This window comes from Podarcis pityusensis, assembly GCF_964106645.2.
Source record: "Podarcis pityusensis genome assembly, chromosome: 5".
Taxonomy (NCBI): Eukaryota; Metazoa; Chordata; class Lepidosauria; order Squamata; family Lacertidae; genus Podarcis; species Podarcis pityusensis.
In genome coordinates, this window is record NC_138032.1 from 73,948,677 (window position 1) to 73,968,193 (window position 19,517).

Here is a 19,517-nt window from a genome sequence, read left to right on the forward strand (position 1 = left end):
CGGACAGCAAGAATGCCATAAATATTGAGGAAGCATGGAACAATATGTGGACATTCCAGTATGGAAGCACCACTAACACTCTATTATTGTGTCAATGGTAGAATATTCCCCCTCCCACACACAAACAAACACCCCTCGTCTGGTGGTGGCACTGTAGTTTTCTTTGACCATTTCAGGTGTATAATTTCCCACACACATTTCAAGAATGCAAGCAACGCACAAAGCCAAAGAAACACTCGTCGAGAGTTTGAGGCTGTTAGGATGGCAAAGGAAGTATCTCTCGCCGCACAGCACCTGACAAAATAAGAACATCAAAACACCTCTCTTCGTCAGCACATTAACATGTGCTCTGGCAAAGCATCCTGTACAAAATGAGGTACCTAAACAGATAGTAAAATCTAATGGCAACTGAGGGCTGGCTCAGCCGTGTGCATGGCCCCTGTGAAGATCCCCTGAAATGGATGAGGGCAGATGGATGCATTATCAGGAACACAGAGTTGCTGTCGAAAGAAGGATCCACGTGACAGGTCCTCCCAGATGCAGCGTACACAGCTAGAGCAACAAACAGGAACATCTGCTGGGGACTGGGTAGCTGACATCACTTCCTGCTCCTTTCACCACAGCTGCTAGGAAGAGTGAGGAGTTGCAAACAGCCCAAGGGAAAGTGCACAGGACCCCAAAGCACGGTGTGTGTGTGTGTGTGTGTGTGTGTGTGGAAAGCATTTTCCCGTCTGCTCACTGCGGAACCCTTAAAGAGCAGTAGTTGGCACACAGGCACCTTATTGGTCACCACTGCCTTCTAATCTTTTTAAAGAAAGTGGAACAAGGCCACGTTCCACTGCCACCATGCCTCTGAATACCAGCTGCTGGGAATCACAGGTGAGCAGCATACCACTGCGCTCACGGCCTGCTTGAAGGCTTCCCACAGGCATCTGGTCACTCAGTGTGGTAACAGGTTGCTGGACTAGATGGGCCCTTGGCCTGATCCAGCAGGCTCGTCTTAGGTTCTTATATTGGGCGGCATTCAAGTTTTACTTAGAGCAAACCCACAGAAGTGCCTGGACCTAGCTGAGGCTGCACCCACACAGCAGTCTGTTTCGTTTTCCTGACGTTCCCCTGAGCTGTTGATTTCCACTTGATGTTTGAGCTTTCACACAACATAAAATGGAAATGCAGTAGAGCATCGCACAGGTTTGGCTGCTCATTCCCATGTTATCTGCAAACAGAAGCAAAGAACATGGAAATGAGCGCTAAGCAGGCACTACTACGTTCCTGGAGGCGGTTTATGCGACATGTGGAAGCTATAATGTGGACTTTAACCATTTAAGGACATGTTGGGGAAACAGAATAAACTGCCATGTTCTGCAGCCTTAGTTATGTTCATTCATTTCTGTGGGTTTACTCTGAGTAAACTTAGGTGAATACCACCCATTGGGCTGTATCCAACTATTATTGCAGCCTGCCTTGGAGTCTTCTGCTGAATAGCAGGTAAGAAATCCAATATTAAAAAAAGCAAGCCATACACCAAATAGATGCGCGAAAATCAATGGACTTAAGTTAATCGCGACTAAACTTAAGTAAGTCGATTACAGGGGGGGCACTCTGATTATGACTAAGTTGGATACAACCCCTATGTTGTGTGGTCCTCATTTTCCTTGGTTGTGCTGCCATGGAGTCTTGTTGTCAGGCAGGAAATAAATCTTTCAATCAAGTAAATGTGCCCCATGTCCTGACATCATTATGCTAAACACTCCTCTGTTCCTGCCAGAGTCAACTAATGATATGGGGTGCAAGGTGGGAGACACACATCCTATAATAATGTCAAGAAACAGCCTAGGATATAGTTGGGGGAGAGAATGGGTGCCCTCCAGATATGGTGGACTACAATACCCATCATCCCTGAGCATAGGCCATGCTGGTTGGGGCTGATGGGAATTGCAGTCCAAAACATTTTGCAGGTACCATGTTGGCTACACCATATTATGGAGGCAGACCCACATCCCTTGTAATCTGTATGAATTTATTTCACTGAAGAGCATTAGCCCAGAGCAGATGTGAGGTGATTTGAAAGCTCTGGTCTATAGTGTTAGATCTGTGATAACCTACCAACCCATGGAAGTCATCACTTGATGTTGCAGTTATCAGTTGAAATAAATAAGGTTGGATGAACCAGCCTTGAAGCATAGGACTAACAACTCAAACAGCATTGGGAAAGTTGGACATATACAAAAAACAGTTCCATTTACATTATATAAATAAAACAATAATTTAACAGATGGATTAATCACCAACTTCCATCTGGAGCTATTTATACAACAGCAAATATTCTTACCTGTATTTCACCTCAGTTAAATATATTGTAAACCCTGTTTTTATTGCCACAATCATATGTGTGTTTTTCAAATCAAATATTCACTGTGGTTTTAAAAAAATAAAATAAAATAAAAACCAAAACATCATCCACAAGTCTTAACACACTTACTGTAAACCCACTTCACGGAAATACATTGTACATCTCTTATAAGGAGCATTTCGAAATAAATTACATGTAGACACGGCTGAGCTATTTTCTTCCTTTCTCTGGAGAAAACTAGTTTTGCCTCTCAACATCGCTAGGACGTGAAGATTCCTGCAAATGAGGCGTGAAGGTTAGCGGCACCAAAACATGTCCACAAGTAGTGATGGAGAAGAACATTGCAATGGAAGCAGAATCCTTCTACTTGGCAGAACCTAGTGGAATATCGTGCCTAACCTCCTTGGCCAATAATATCCCCGTTGGGTGTGCTGTACTGAGCTCTGCGGGCTTTGTATATGAAAGGATCCGGGGGATGGCCAATTGGCAGCTCAGAGACCACATCAAGCCCCGCCCCTCCTAAACTTCCCTACTGGCAATGGGCCTAATCTTGGCCTCTCTGCTATCCCAGCCTGGAGCTGGCGCCACAAAACACAGGATGAAACCACCCTTCTCCTTCCTCTTTGGCCAACATGAGAAGCAGGGCTTGGGATGTGGTGAGATTTGTGCCACCCTGATCAGCCCCGTCACTCCCAGAAGGGAATTAGGATCGTTCCCTAAATTGATTTAGTAGTGGAAGCAGCAGGGGGTGGTGTCAGTTGTAATAGGAGAGGGCAATTTTTTATTAATCTGAGAATTATGGGCAAATTTATTTTTTGAGGGTATTTTGGTTCTGGTGTGTTAACTATTGCCATAGGAATTGCGAGGAGCACAAAATATGTTACGTTGGCTTTTATCAAATTGTAAGCTTTCCTCATCGTTTATGATTCCTCACTTCCTTCAATACCTAGGAAAGACACCTATAGCGAAGCTTTGGTAATATGCACATTTATTTACATTTAATCCACAAATGGATTAAAAGGCAGAGGCTTGTGTTTGTGGAATGAACTTTTCCTTCCTCTCCCCTGCAGGCCTTCCTCCATGTGCACCCTCAGAATCAGCTCTGCAAGTTTGGGGACAATCTGGAGAAGACTGGGGCAGGGGCCGCATGCAGGGAGGAGAGGAAATAGAAGTGCCCCTCTCCTTGAGCTGGTTTGGATACAACCCCAGGTTGTATCCCAGGCATAGGCAAACTCAGCCTTCCAGATGTTTTGGGACTACAACTCCCATCATCCCTAGCTAACAGGACCAGTGGTCAGGGATGATGGGAACTGCAGTCTCAAAACATCTGGAGGGCCGAGTTTGCCTATGCCTGTTGTATCTTCTATCAGTTGACAGCCCAATTTATTATGGATTGCCTCCTTCTGTAGTTTGCTATTTAAAAGTATGGTTTCAAACTACAAATTTAAGCACCGTATTCGGGGTTGCTTTGCTAAGATTTCATGTTTTGCCAACTCTTCTGGGGAGGAATCGGAACCGTTCATGGCTGAAGAGGACCAAATACAAACTTTTTAAAATCTCCACTGGATTTTGGTATTCCATTTAATGAGAGTTCATAGAATAGCAGCCAACAGCAACTGCAGATACCGCAGGGGGGTAAAAGAAACATAGGCATGGGGTGGTTAACTCGTGCTTGGACTGTACCATTCCAGGCTGATTACATTCTACCCCAAACAAAAACTCCCTCCTCATAGAAAGCAGGTGTCAGGAAGAAGTCTTGATTTGTCTCCAACATGCTAGCTTTCTATGTGAGAAATCTTTTCTTTTTTTTTAACCGGTAGAGGACCATTCCATCACATGAGCTCCCACTTGCAGTTATAAAATGGTACCGCCTGGGCATAAGTCTACCACCTCAGGGAGAACTAGGCCACACCAAAAACTGTGTGGCCAAGCCTTCGGCAAGCTGATGCTCTCCAGATGTTTCGGACAGCAACACCCATCCCACATGACTTTCCCAACACATCTGGAAAGTACCAAGTCCCACAAGTTGGGGAAGGCTGCTGTCACCTTTGGATTCTGCTGTTAGCGAACTTCATTCACTGAGCCACGCACCAAGTTGTGAAGACCTTGAGGCCCTACAGCACTCGGAATGAGCAGGGAGAGCCATCAAATGTTGCAAGCGAAGCATGTGGATGGTGCCATTATATGGTCAAGTCACTAGGTGGCAGAGGAGTTTCCTGCTGTTGCTCTGTTCTCCTTGAAGAGAGATAACAATGCCCCCCCTAACGTCAGGGGCTGATGTGTCTCTTAAGCCGTGCATAGGCAAACTCGGCCCTCCATATGTTGAGACTACAACTCCCATCATCCCTGACCACTGGTCCTGTTAGCTAGGGATGATGGGAGTTGTAGTCCCAAAACATCTGTAGGGCCGAGTTTGCCTTTGCCTGCTCTAAGCCTTCCACTACCAGTGGTGTCCAAACTTTTTTTAAAAAGGGCCATATTTGATGAAATAAAGGGCCGTGAGGGCCGCCCAAAGGGCCAACCAAACTTGTTGAGCTTTTTTTAAGGTGTCAAGATTTTTTAAGGATTTTACTCCAGGAAATAAACTGCCAAAGGGGCCAGAGTAGGCCCCCAAAACAGACTTTGGGCCGACTGCAACTCATGTCAGATTCTGCAAAACAGAATTACAAGCCATTTTTGACTTGTGGGTCTTATGTTGCCCACACCTGTTCCAGAAAGTCAAAGTGGATGAATTAACTGACTATTTTGGCCAAGCACAACCCACCCCACTTATTTGGAAATCCTGTGGCTGCTACCATTAAGGGAGGGTTGTTACTCTATGGAAGAAGAATGGCAGCTTATTAGCACCCTTCCTTAGCCCAGCCTTCCTTAAGAAAGCTAAGAGCAGCTTGCCTATGGCTCCAGCCACTGTCCAGACTGAGACCCGCTGCTTTGCCTTAACAGTGTAATGGCATCGTGCGGCCTCAGGCTTTTCTCCTGGGCAAGATGGTGGGGAACTTGACCACACACAGGGCTGCTTCAGGAAAGAGCAAGTTACGTGAAGCAAGCATTTGAGCTTGGATCGAGAACGGCAAAACAAGCCACTCTATGTCATGCAGGGGCTCAATTGCTGTACAGTGGTACCTCGGGTTACATACGCTTCAGGTTACATATGCTTCAGGTTACACACTCCGCTAACCCAGAAATAGTGCTTCAGATTAAGAACTTTGCTTCAGGATGAGAACAGAAATCGTGCTCCAGCGGCACAGCGGCAGCAGGAGGCCCCATTAGCTGAAGTGGTGCTTCAGGTTAAGAACAGTTTCAGGTTAAGAACGGACCTCCGGAACGAATTAAGTACTTAACCCGAGGTACCACTGTATTGTATTATTGCTCAAGGGTAAGAAAAACCACTGGGAGCATTGTGGGCCTAGCAGTGGCCACGGTTTCCCTGGCCCCCCACTACTCCCCTGGGGCCTGGACCAGACAGACATGAGTTTGAACCCCTCACTCATGTGTAAAGCTCGTGGCATGACCTTGCGCCACTCTCCCTCAGCCCAAACAAGGAGAGCAAAACAGAACAACCCTCCCGTACGCTGTCTGGAGCTCCTTGAGGGAAAACTGAGGTGCAGATACAATATAGCTAAATGGCTGCAGACGGGCTGACCTTCAAGGCAGAAAACTAAGTCACTGTGGTGCTTTGCTGCAGCGCTTTCTGCACCACTAAAGTAGCCATTCAGCTGCATGGAAAAGGAAGTCGAGGGGTGAGCCCTGAGCCTCCATCCTGCCTTAGCTACCCAGAAAAGGCAGTGCTGATAACCTCCCAGTCCTCCTGCCCTGCAGCTGGAGGGCATCTGCACTGTCTTCTCCCAGAAGGCGAGTGCAGGAATCAATCACAACAGCTGCCCGTCTAGGCCACCAGCAGAACGCAGCTTACAGAGACCTCCAGATCGCTCCTCCCTACTTCCTGTTCTATCTAGGTGGTAGTAGGCAGGAGAGGGAGGTGGGCATCCAGTCAGATTCCTCCCAGCTGTTTAGTCCTTGCAGAAGTGGCATGGTGAAATTTGTGCCCTGGCGTCAAAGGAAGAACACTCGGCTCAGTGCATTTAGGGCTTCCACAAATCATTTTCTAATTCTATTCCCGACCCTTCACTCTCACTAGATAAAGGGATTTATTAAGGTGCCAGGCAGAAGGAATTCTTCCAAACGTAAGTAAGCAAAACAAGACTTAGGATGAGTGAAATGCCGGACTCAATTGAAAAGATGCTCTTGGGAAAAATAAAGTGCCACATCTACAATCAAAGTCCTGGAAATGAGGCAGATAAATTATTCTATATATTTACGTATTTATATCATCTATTAAATATATCCTTGCCCAAATGAATAGGGAAATATATTGTGATTTAAGCAATGGGTGGGACCAACGGCGCAATCCTAGGCTTGTCTGTTCAGAAGGAAACCCCTCCAAGTTTGACAGAATTAAGCCTGCAATCCTAGGCCCACTGACCTGGGAGCAAGTCCTGTCAAACTCAGGGGACTGAATTTTGAGCAGACAGGCCAATGATTGTGTGATTAATCTCTATCTGTAGTAGCCCAAAGCTGCCAGATCTTGCATTATGCATTTATAAATAGATTAGGTTAGATACATACATATATCTCTATATCATATATGGGCTCTTAGTAGAGCTGTTTGCTTTTTTTACTGATCTTTGATTTCGCGTTAACCTTGCGGGAGGCACCGACGGCGTCCCCTTTCTTCTGAGGTCTCCAAATGTCCCTCGCGCAGTCAACAGGTTCATAAAACAATTTAACTGGGTGGGCGCAGGATTTGTCCTCCTTGGCTTTCTTCAAGTGCATCCGTCCTTTCTGAAGAGAGTGAGGTTTCACATCAGGGGTGTTATAGTAACCGTGTTGGTTTCCTCGGCTGCTGCTGAGGCGAAGAAAAGGGGTCAGATTTAACAGAGGGAGCCCAGGAACAAGAGATGCACAATTTTAACAGGAACACATTTGTACGAAATATTTTGTATTAAGAGTATGAAATAACATACATACAGGCATCTGGGTTTCTTGCTGGATGATATATCTGTAAACTAAAACATACAGGCTCGTTATTCAGATTGACGTGACATATGGAAATAGCTCGTTTTTATTCATTTATTTGCTGACTTAGAGAAGTAGACAAATGCAAAAAACAAACAAGATCTTCCTAACAGCAAAGACAACCCAGGTCTCTTTGGTCCTGGGTCTAGCAGTCCCCCAACCTGTGCACATCATCATATAGAGGCCTATAATCAGGAATGTGTGTAGCTTTGTGTTAAAATAATAATAATAAATTTATATTCTGCTATTCAAATTTTGCACTGACTGGCTGAACTCTGCAGCTTTTGTCTTGCAACCTGAATCTTTACTTAAAGTTCAATGGGGCTTGCTTCCAGGAATGAAAGCACTGCAACTATACAAAATGAGCAAACATTAGTTATTTTGCATCTGTGATATTTCCTATTCTGCATAATCTATCCAGGTCTTCTTATTCATGTGGCAGAGTCAAAAAGTTATATAGGGCCTGAAGCTGAAAACTCTTGATTTCTGGAACTCTCTCTCAGCTACTTCTGTGCAGGCATAACCCACGTTTGTCCAAACTTGTATTTGAAACCATAAGAACTAGAAACTCTTTTAAAAAAAATAAAAATAAAAACTGGGATTCTCACAATGGTGGGGACTGACTATTTTCTGTCCTTCCAAGAAATTCTCCCTCTTTCTCTTTCTCCCCCTCACACAAGCACACAAATAAACAAACACAACCTGCCTGTACTCAAAGCTTACCATATTTTTCGCCCTATAGGATGCACTTTTCCCCCTCCAAAAATGAAGGGGAAATGTGTGTGCGTCCTATGGGGCAAATGCAGGCTTCAGGAAGCTATCCGGTAGCCGTGGGAGACGCAGCTCTCCCACGGCTAGCGGAGAGCTTGCCGGCACCAAGAAGCTTGGGGCGCACTGAGCTCAGCACGCCCCAAGCTTCGGGTTTCGTGCAGTCCTCCGCTAGCCGTGGGAGAGCTGCCCGACTTCGTGTAGCTCTCCCACGGCTTGCGGAGAGCAGCCTGTTCTGGGGGCTGGGGTCGGGGGAAGCTCGGGCTTCCCCCGCCCCAGCCCCGCACCTGGGGGGGGGGGGGAAATAAAATTTTTTTTCTTTATTTCCCCCCAAAAAACTAGGTGCGTCCTATGGGCCGGTGTGTCCTATGGGGTGAAAAATACGGTATATGTTGCGATGGGGGGAGGAATGGCCAGTAGGAAGCTACAAACAGTTTTAACCCATAGTCTCTGTTTAATCCAGTCCTTTGCCTACCACAAGGTCATGAATTTTAATTTTCTGGCATGCCTTATAGATGTGTTGTACAACTAGTCCAATAAAAGATATCACTTTTCTTATTTCAATAACAGCTTTCAGGGCATTTACCTCTGACAAGCTTTTCATTTGCTATTTTGCGTCTCCTGAACAAATTAGCAGTCACGGCTCATTTGCAGCCGTGTGACTATACCAGCAGAACGCATGTGCACCCTCAATTATCACGTTTCCTTGTTTATGCTTGTTTACTGCTACCTTTTTTTAATAAAAAAGGGTGTGTGTGTCTGATGCTCAAGAAGAAATTCGAGCTGTGAACTGACATTTTTTCAGAGACTCAATGGAGGTATGATAAGAGTTATCATTGCCTGCAGGTACACATGCAGTCCCACAGTTGTCTCTGATTAAACAGACTTTTCTCATATTTGAAGCATTACCTTTTTTTTAAACCAGAAACCATGATGGGAGCTTAGATGGCTTTCTAAGACGGCTGGACAAATTCATGGAGGATAAAGCTATCAACGTCTGCAAGTCATGATGGCTGTATGCCCCCTTCAGGTCCACAGCACATGCCCCTGAATGCCAGTTGCTGCAGATAATGAACTGGAGAGGGCTACTGCCCTCATGTCCTGTTTGTGGGCTTCCCAAGGGCATCTGGTTGGCCACTGTGGGCAGGGGCAGACCAAGGTATTTTGCCGCCTGAGGTGAAAGACAAGACGGTGCCTCCCTGCATTCCATGTACCAAAGCTGATTCACCTGGTAGTCTAATCTTACTTCATACCAGGACAGCACCCTCCACCTGAATACACCTGACTTAGCTTAAGGTTTCAGGGCAGACCAACACCTCATTGCTGCTGTCAATCCCACATCATCTGCCGCCTGAGGCACCACTTTTCCTAATGGCAGGGCCGGCCCTGAATGTGGAAAACATGATGCTAAGCTACTTAGGCATTTGGTCTGATCCAGCAGGATGCTTCTTACGGGATGGTGGGGGAGAGAGGGGATGAACGTATACACATAGGCAACAACAGCTCTATCTTGAATTGCAACCCAAGGATGAAAGATGTACTTTCAAAGGCTAAGGAGTAAACCCTACACAATCTGCAGTGGAGTCCCTAAGATGGCGCCTTGTACGCCTCTTTCCAACAACTCTTGCAGCCAAACTGGTGCCCAAAGTATAGCTTCATTTTCCTTTGGACCACATCAGCAAAGCTGAGAGGGGGCTCTTGTCAACTGGGCAGAGGTCTGACCCCCAGAAGCACACTCCACTGTCTCTCGAGACAGATGCCAAACTGAACAAACAATATAGCAGAAATTGCCACTGCAACCCCTGCTCCACTAGAAATAGCGCTTGGATCAGCCTCCCCACCCCACCCCGGTGTACCCTAGATGCTGTGGACTACAATTCTCATCAGTTCCACTTCCTGTTCAGGTCTAATGAAAGAACACCCCCCTCATTTTTTGCCTACCACATATTCATGGACATCGCTGTAGCTGCCCACGATCTGCTGATTCTGGTAGTACTCCAATTGCTTTTCTGCCAGATCCACCCGCTGCAGGAGATTCTCAATGAAACGCTGGAGCCTGGCTTTGCCGCGAAGCTCCTTCTCAGCAGCTTCCTCCAGGAAGTGATTAAACGTAACGACTTCTCTGAAATGACAAAAGTGCAGCTCTGCTGGAATTTGAAAGAACACTGGCGTTTCCTCCTTTTTGCTAGAGAGCAGAAAGAAAGAACGGACGGGTGCTACTTTTTAATTTAGGGACACTCTTGCCTGTGCTGTGAATATATTCAGAACCACTTGAACTTCTCAGAACCACTTGCACATAGCCAAATAAGCAGACAACACTGGTGCTGGGGAGCATCCTTTAGAGAGGACAGCCCTTCAAACACAAGGGTTTAAAGATAAAGGCCTTGAAGTTGCCATCAACACTAAGCAACTGGGCCACAGACTGAGCAGACACACAAGCTCACCTGGTCTCAGTCTTCTCCAGTATGGTGAAACTTACCATGTTTTTATTTCAGTTAAAGTCATTGTTTCTAAATACGCATCCATACAGACATATGCAAATAATATGCAAATATCTGTTCTTTTGAGTATGAGAGGCATTTCCTTTGGCGGGGGGCGATGAATAAGTGATCACCTTAATGCTTCTAGAAATAACAATACATTGAAGGGCCTTTTCAGACAATAAGAAGCTTATTTATTTTGTGCCACAATAATTTGCCCCCTGTTTGAAAATAGAAAATACAACCTCTGGCACCTGAGAGGCATCTTAAGCCTGCAATTAGAGTTTTCCCATTCCAGAGGAGCTTCTCTTTGCTTTTCCTGCTGAATTTTGTGGAATCTGAATGCTTAAATGTGCACGGAAAGTCTCCTTAATGGGACCCAGGCACTTCTCTAGAATGGGGCCTTTCTTGAAGTAAGAGATGGTTTCAAAGGATTTTATGATGACATTATGCAGTTGTTTAGAGTGTGAGCATCATTAGCAAAAGCCGAACCAAGTAAGAGGTGCAACAATGAGAACCCAATTAATCAACAAAATCCATTCCAAGTGTTCAGCAATATCTTGATTCCTCTTCTAGAGAATTAGCAGGAGGTTCAGCAACAAAATCCAGCTGAAGTTAATAAGCATTCCCACTAGAATGCAAAACTGAACAAAAACCCCATTATGTCTTGAAGAACATAACCAAGAACATACTCAAGCCACATCTGCACTATACATTTAAAGCACTATGATACCACTTGAAACACTCACGGATTCCCCCAAAGAATTCTGGGAGCTGTAGGCTGTTATAGATACTGAGAGCTGTTAGGAGACTCCTATTCAGCCCCCAGACTTGTAATTCTCATGAGTGGTTTAACAATCAATCCCTCTTCCTAGGGAACTCTGGGAACTGTAGTTCTGGGAAGGGAACAGGGGTTCCCAACAACTCTCAGCACCTTTAACATACTACAGTTCCCAAAATTCTTTGTGGGGAAGGCTGCTTAAAGTGGTATCACAGTGCTTTAAATGTGTTGTGGGAATGCGGCCTCAGTGTGGTAGAAGAGATGCCTCTGAAAGACTGTTTTCCTTTTAAAAAGGGGGCTGGTGATTGATTGATTGATTGATTGATTGATTGATGTGTTTGTGTGTGTTAATACTGATCTTTGCAGTGATATATGGAAGAAAAAGTGAATTGTTTTGTAGCAATCCCAGAATGCACGCACAGACACCCAAGAGACCAATTTGCTTGGAGCAGAACTGACTTCTCTGTACCCTCACTGGGCAAATATGCCAGTAAATATGCCAGTTGTTCAGAGACAGCCAAGCCATGCATATACAACTGAATGTGCAACTCTCTTTTCCTGCCTTTCTCCCTCCTGTCCTATGTTGAACAGTAATCTCTCCAAAGGTTGGGAATGTATTTTGCTGACTGTAAGCTTCTTTGAGAGTGGCTGAGTGAGTGGCCAGGAAACAGCATATAAATACAATAACAGTGATTATTATTATTTATCTGTCCAAAGGCCCACATATGTTGCTGCCACAATATAAAGGGCTTCACTAGCATTCCCATTTGTTGCCATTCTTTCTTCTTATCTCAGCTGCACTCTATCTATCTTAGGCTGTTGGTTTCAACCCCCTCTTGCTCTTTACAAGACCTGTGACAAAAGATGAATGTGGCTCCAGCCTAATGCAATGCATTCTGGGATGTCGTATCCACACAACAAGCTGTTAGGAGCGGAGCTGTATGGGTTTTGGATTCTCCATGGGTTTCCTCACAGAGGGCAGTCCCAAAACACCAGCACAGTGCAAGCACAAGGCAGGCAACCAAAGGCCAAAAGGGAATAAATAACCTTCATGGTACACAGTTTGCTCAGCTTCATGAGTTTGCAGCATTCCCTGAGAAGAGAAACATAGCGACTTCTTCTTCTCTTGTCCCCTGCAGGACTTTGTCTGAAAAACAAGGCCATTCTTTAACACGTTAAGTGTGGGGAACCTCTGGCCCTCCTGACGTTCTTGGACTACAATTTCCATCATCCCTGACAGTTGGCAATGCTGACTAGGCCTGATGGCAATTGGAGTCCAGCAACATCTGAAGGCCCACATCTTCAATTGAGGCAAACTGGGAAGAGGATGGAGAACTCCAATATAAGATTAAAAAATCAGGTTGGCTCTAGGCGTGCGTGGAAACTCATTGTGGTTGGTTGTTTGCTAGCTGTTTCTAAGAATTTTTCATGATGCTATATAATATATCTTATGTCTTATCCTGCGCTGGTGTTGGTACTAATGGAGGGAAAGCTAGGAATTTTTAAAATGAATAAAGAACACCCCCTTAAAAAAAGGGAAACCAATACTGATTTCTGAGCTTTAATTGGCATAATAAGTATTAGAAATGTGAATCCTTTTACCTTCCCAGCAAAAAGCTCCCTAACCTATATTTCTGCAATTTGTCAGGCTTATCCACTCTGAAGAGACACCAGTGGATTCCATCCACTTTGGCCAAAAGAGGGGGAATTTATGGACATTTTTAGATTTCCCCCATTATAGTGAATGGGGCACATACAGCTTCGTTTTACAGAGTGGCTCAGAGCATGAAGCATAAATCAAAGCAGAGAGAGCACAGTGTGTCTTGGAAGTATATTGGGATTTTTAAAATAGCACAGGTATCTTGGAGACCGTGAACGTCCCTAGTATTGCATATAGAACTGCAGCCTAACTTACTAGTTGGCACATTTAGGATTGCTGTCTTAAACATCTGAGCTATAGGGCTAGCTAATTTTAACAACAGCAGCACCGTACATTTAATTTGAAAATATTCAGGTATTTTGAATTGCTTGAAGGGTGTCTAAGAGTGCTAACCGAGACCGCAGTCTTTCAACCATTTGCTCCATATTCCTTCTACTGGTGTTGATGAGGAACATCAGAGAGTGGGCAATCTGAGGACTGCAGTCTTAAGTAGTTCACATATAAATAATGTATTGGCAATTACTACATTTTTAATGAATGCAACATGAAAGTATTTTTAGATGAGCTGGAACTGCCAAAATATATTCGGTATCTGCTATGAAAGCCAGCAGGAAACCAGATTATGACTCCTTCCAAAAGACGATCCCCTCAAATGCTGTTTGCACCACTTACTTTCCAATGAACTGAGGGTGGGAAGGGGGTACTTGAAAACAAGACATTTATGTCTTTACCTCCAGTTCTGAAGCTAAAGCACATACCCTTATTTATAGAGTAGCACCTTCCTGTATAAGTAATCTTACCAGATGCCATGAGAGCATAAATGTCTTTTCCCTTATTGCACAGCCAGTTTAAAAGATCCATCTAATAAATTTGGATTGCTTGGATGATGCATGAATTAGTATACCCTGATGCGTGCCTTCTTCGCATCTAAAATCAATGGGCCTATGCTTCAAGGCAGAAATCGTATGCTTTCTAAAGAAGCTAGGTGCCCACTGGGTTGTGGAGAAAAGAAGACACAGGTGTGAAAGAGATGGGGAGCAGACATATAGTGAAACATTGGTGGGAAACCTGTGGCCCTCCTGAAGTTTTTGGACTTCAGTTCCCATCAGCCCCTGCCAAAATGGCCAATGGCCGGGAATAACAAGAGTTGGAAATGCCAGCAATTTCAGAAGAACCACAGGTTCCCTATCCATTACAGAAAGAATAAATGTATTAGCCGATAGACATGTAAACAGCCAAGTTCTGTGCATAAAGAAGTCCAGGTGTGATCTGCACTCCTACGGGCTCTCATGCACATGTGAAGTACAAGCTACACAGGAAGGTTCTTGCTCTCATCTGTGTCACAAAAGATTATGTGTGTAGAATTTCTTGGTTGTTGGTAAGAAGGCGGGAAGTGGGAGCTGTCTGAGGGCAGATTGAGGTCCATGGGCCAGTGCCTCACTCACCCTAATGGACCAGACACCAGTGAATACTGGCCTTCCTCTACCATACCTTGCCTCGCAAGTCTTCCTACAACAACCTCACCCCAAACTCCTGTGACAGACAGGAATGACACGAATTATGCTACTTCAGAGGTTGAGGGCCACACTGCGGCGCCCAGAGCAAAAGTGGGCAATGCAATAAATGCATTTTCTACCACTGTACAATAGGTGACCATACACTTCAACATTCCTCCAATGAAAATAGGGATGTCCTATTTAATAATAATAATAATAATAATAATAATAATAATAATAATAGGACAATCCTATTATTATTAATCTTTTACTATTTATACCCCACCCATCTGACGGGGTTGCCCCAGCCACCCTGGGCGGCTTCCAACATATATAAAAATATAATAAAACAAGAAGCATTAAAAAACTTCCCTATACAGGGCTGCCTTCAGATGGCTCAGGGGTCGGATAACTCCATACCCTCCAACATTTCTCCAATGAAACTAGGGAAATCCTAAGGAAAAGCAGGGCATTCTGGGATCAAATCAGAAACCGGGGTGGCTTCTGTAAATCCGGGGCTGCTCCTGGAAAATAGGGGCACTTGGAGGGTCTGGGTTACTTTCCACACACATTCACACAGCCCTCCCTATCCTCAATCCAGACACACAAGAAGCATTATCAGAGTTCAAGGACCCAATCTAGTCAAACGAAAACACTGGAGGAGTTTGCAATCCATGGCCAGCGAAGGGTGTGGCTCAGGAGAGTGTGTGGCCTGAGGAGGATTCTGAGGGTCAGCTAGAAAGGCCACATTTGACCTCCTAGACCTGCGGTTCCCCCTCGCTGTCGTCCTTCTCCCCATCCTCCCACTTACTCTTCCTTCCTGTGGAGCTCCTCCTCTGACTCCGTAAGCCGCTGCTTCAGCACCGCGATCATCTCCACCGCCACGTCCACTTGCCTGTTGAGGGCCCTCTCCCGCCTCTGGACTTCCTGCTTCTTCTGAGAAAGCTGCACAAAAGCTGCCCGAACCTCCAAGAGCTCGGCCGTCTTTTGGGACAGCTCTTTGGTAAGCTTGTCGATCCTCTTCTCGATCGTTTTGTCCACCGCCTCCACCATCCGGTTGAACTTCTCTCTCACGTGGGCCTCGAAGGAGGCTTTCGAGTCACTTGTCGCCAACCCTGGCTTAGAAATCGGCTCGTCGACGGATTCCCCTGACGTGTAATTTGACCCCAGAGACGCAGGCCTTTCCGCTTCTGCCTCCAGTGGCTTCCTGTTCCTGGTGTTCTCCCGGGCCGTGTCGCAGAAGTTGAGATAGGACGTCTTTGGTTTCATGACACCGGGGCCGTCGCCAAGCATCCCTGGCGTCAGGGGCTCGGAAGAAGAGATCAGGTCTGCGTCTCTGAGGGAAGAAAAGAGGTTGCATTTTGTCAGAAGGCTCCGATCTTCGTAACTGTGGCTGTATTCCAGATGGGCTCTCAGGGATGACAGGGTCCTGAATCTGGTGTGGTCCCCGCATCGTGGGCAACGGAACGGCATGCAGACACTGACATTTTCAAACGACTCCTGCCAGGGGTATCTGCTTTCTTCAAAAGTGTTCTGTTGCATTACTTTCCAGATCCTAAAAAATAGAGAATCGTAGAATCATAGAATTGTAGAATCTGGAAGGGACTCTGAGCATCATTGAGTCCATCCCCCTGCATCGTACCAGGTTTCTTAGTCTCCACCCCCATCGTTCAGCCCAGACACTGAGGTCCAGCTCTGAGGGCCTTCTGGAGGTTCCCTCACTGCGAGAAGTGAGGTTACAGGGAACCAGGCAGGGCCTTCTCGGTAGTGGTGCCCACCCTGTGGAACGCCCTCTCATCAGATGTCAAGGAAATAAACAACTATCTGACTTTTAGAAGACATCTGAAGGCAGCCCTGTTTAGGGAAGTTTTTAATGTTTGATGCTTTACCGTGTTTTTAATATTCTGTTGGGAGTTACCCAGAGTGGCTGGAGAAACCCAGCCAGATGGGCGGGGTATAAATATAGGTCTGCATCCCAATCTAGCTGTAAGTCAAAGGGTTTGGAACTCTGAATGGAACATTTCTGAATTCTGCATCTGGGAAACTCCCATTTCAGGGGAGGAAACAGAAGAAGCTGCCTTCTACCATTGGTCCATTCCAGCTCAGTATAGACTACACCATCCGGCAGCAGTTTGGGGCAGAACTCTTTCCCAGCCCTCCACTCAAACAGGGATTGAGCCTGCCTCCTTCTGCATGCAAAGCACATGCTCTGCAACTGAGCTAGAGGGAATCAGTTATGCAGATCCATGATATTTGCATACATTTATTCTCTCCCTAGCTGAAGTCAGCGCTAAGATTTGAGCTTATTTTCAGGATTTGGGGGCTAGAATGAGGCTTGAAAAAGAGAAGGGAGCGCAGGAAGAGACCATGGTAGTGGTAGAATCAGCACAGTGGGAGCACATCTGCTGGGCATGCAGAAGGTCCCAGGCTCAACTGCTGGTTACATGCATCTCATGGAGGAAGCAGCACTGGAGCAACACCTAAGAGGCATCTGCTCCTCAAAGTAGAGAAGACTGAACCAGATGGACTCAGGCCCAGTCCAATGTACACTTTCTTGCAGTAAGCTTCATCATGCTCATTGGTCCTTACTTCTGAGTAAACGTGTATAGGTTTGAGCTGCAATTGCATAACTCAGCGTAAGGTGCTTTTCAAGATCTCTAATGGACTGGAAGGAGAGCTGCATGTTCTCTCAAGATAGAGTAGGTTCTTTATAGAGATAAGCACCTGAAGGAGCTCAAGAAATGTTAGGGAGCAGAAGAGGACACTTCTGAGTCTCCTGGAAATTCCTTGCAGCACCTTCCTGCATTTTGGAGCCTTTCTCCATTAAAAGACATGGTACCCTTAATTTTTTTTTAAAAAGGGAAATAGCAGCCCAAGGTAAGATCTCTGAGACTAACGGGAAATGAGTGCAATAAGGATGACAACCTTTCAAGATCCTGAATTACCACATTTCAGGATGGTTTTATGAGGTGTTGTTTTTATTATGGGACCTGAATGATTGGGGTTTTTTTTAGTGTCAGCCACCCTGAGCCTTGGATGAACATAACAGCAGCAATTTCATGCTAGGCAACTTGGTCACATGGCAGTGTGCATTCATAGACCTTCAGCTGTCAGCGTGTTTCCGGGATGTGGGCATGACTCACTTAAAGTTAAGCACTTTTCAAGCCTCATTGATTTTGGTGGGAGAGTTAAGCATCTGCTTAATGCTTCCACTTTGCTGTGCTCTTTACTGGTGTACTGTGCTGATTTGTCATAGGTGAGGAGGAAGGACCTTAGCTCAGTGGGACAGAACAACTGTCTTGGATTCAGAAGGTCGCAGGTTCGATCCCTGGTGTCTCCTCTATGAAACCATGAAGAACTGCTGCCAGTCAAAGTAGACAACAGCAAGATTGTCTGACTCAATATAAGGCAGCTTCCGATATCCTGACATACCCATAGAAATAAATGGGACTGAAAGGTGCTTAACTTTGGATGACGCCATTTACTTACTCGTGCATTTCTGCAAACACAAACCAAGCCTTGTGTAGGACACGCAAATCAAGCTTGGTGTCAAAATAGGTTTGGGAAATTAAACTGGTCGCCTTCAGATTTCAGCCCAGCAGCACAAAGTCATCGAATATCTGATTTGCAAGGCATTTTGAGGCCTCCTCTACATCAAAACCACATACCCTATTCACTGAATACTCATAATTATTGAGTACCTAGAAATCTAGGGCCTGTGAGGGATGCTGGAGAATTTTGGAAAAAGATAAAATCCTATATTTACAAATCTTCTTTGCAAGCTTGCTTTCTATTGGATGTGTCCTTTCGGAAGCATTGTGATATTGATATATCTGGGTCAAACGACGAGGCTTTCTATATTAGTCAAGTTGGGCAACAGACAGCGAAATATTCCATTCCTCCTCCTCCTTATCTTTGGCAAATCAACACCGCACACCACAGCACAGAGAACACAGCAAGGTGAAAGGAAGCTGAGCGCCGGCAAATCTGCAGATGGGGGGATGGAGAGAGAGAGAGGTGGGAAGTCTGGATGTGCGCGCGTGTGCTTTACAGTGAAGATCAAAAGGGATGCTGGCATTGGGAACAGGGGGGAGAGGACGGCAGAGATGCAGCCTGATACAGAGCAGCGGGTGGGAAGAAGGGGACCCGCATTAGTGGAGGACGGAGAAGCGCTGGCCACTATGCAGAAAGATGTCTGCAGCCAAGCGGGTTTGCTGAATGCCACAGCCAGCGCTTCCTGCACGATTTGGGGGGTTTTGCAGCCTGGCAGGGCGCCTGGCCGGGGATGCCTGCCTGCCTGCTTGCCTCTCTCTGGCCCAGGTCTCCAATGCATCTTGAGCCACCTGCATCGGGATCCTTCCCGGCCCCCTTGCACCCTCCTCCCCCCCGCCCCGTGCGCCCCCGGCTCTCCCCGGGCTCCAGGCTGTGGCGCAGAGCGCAGCGCTTACCTGACTTGTTGCTGTGGCGGCGGCGGCGGCGGCGGCGGCTGCCAGCGGTGCTGATGCTGCGGGGAAAAGCCGTTTTCAGCAAAGCCGTAAATCACGCCGAAGCCGGCGCGGTCACACCCCTCGCCCACTCATTCACACCCACCGAGGAGGAGGATGGCGAGGAGAGAGGCCTGCCTGGGTAGAGGCTGGAGAGCAGCGCAGAGATCCACGGGGAGAGAGGGAGGGAGGGATCCTGAAATATCCCACTGGAGGAGGAAGGGAGAGGAAAGCAAGGCGGGGGGGGGGGGACGCCGATGAGAGCAGATCGTCTGCCTTACTAATTTTCCCCTCCAAAGGCGGAGTAAAAGGGACTAGGATCACAGGAGAAGCTTATGCATGTCACTTCTAAGTCCTGCTCTGCTCAGAGGGGCTTTGAAATATACTCAGAGTCGCAAAGTGATTTCATGCTCTTTATT

General features: G+C 46.2%; 1 protein-coding gene and 1 long non-coding RNA gene across 5 annotated transcripts in view; both read right to left on the reverse strand.

The window, feature by feature from the left end:
* Positions 1-699: 699 nt before the first annotated feature.
* The window catches only part of LOC308476965, a 30,509-nt gene continuing 11,691 nt past the window's right edge, over positions 700-19,517 (reverse strand). The window contains exon 2 of the long non-coding RNA XR_013986287.1: positions 700-3,789. This is a non-coding gene — a long non-coding RNA (uncharacterized lncRNA). The remainder of the gene's footprint in view (positions 3,790-19,517) is intronic.
* Positions 5,473-19,315, reverse strand: ZNF365 (zinc finger protein 365). 4 transcript variants are annotated; one of them, XM_081005039.1, is made up of 5 exons: positions 19,063-19,315; positions 15,426-16,169; positions 10,139-10,319; positions 7,382-7,419; positions 5,473-7,259 (listed from the first exon to the last, which is right to left on the reverse strand). In XM_081005039.1, the coding sequence occupies exons 2-5, from the start codon at positions 16,154-16,156 to the stop codon at positions 7,007-7,009; spliced, it is 1,203 nt and encodes a 400-aa protein (XP_080861165.1). In that variant the 5' UTR covers positions 16,157-16,169; positions 19,063-19,315; the 3' UTR covers positions 5,473-7,006. The 4 variants fall into 4 exon arrangements, with proteins under 4 accessions (XP_080861165.1, XP_080861166.1, XP_080861168.1 ...); XM_081005040.1 differs by having other exon boundaries at positions 5,473-7,256; positions 19,063-19,313; XM_081005042.1 differs by having other exon boundaries at positions 7,116-7,256; positions 7,378-7,419; positions 19,063-19,313.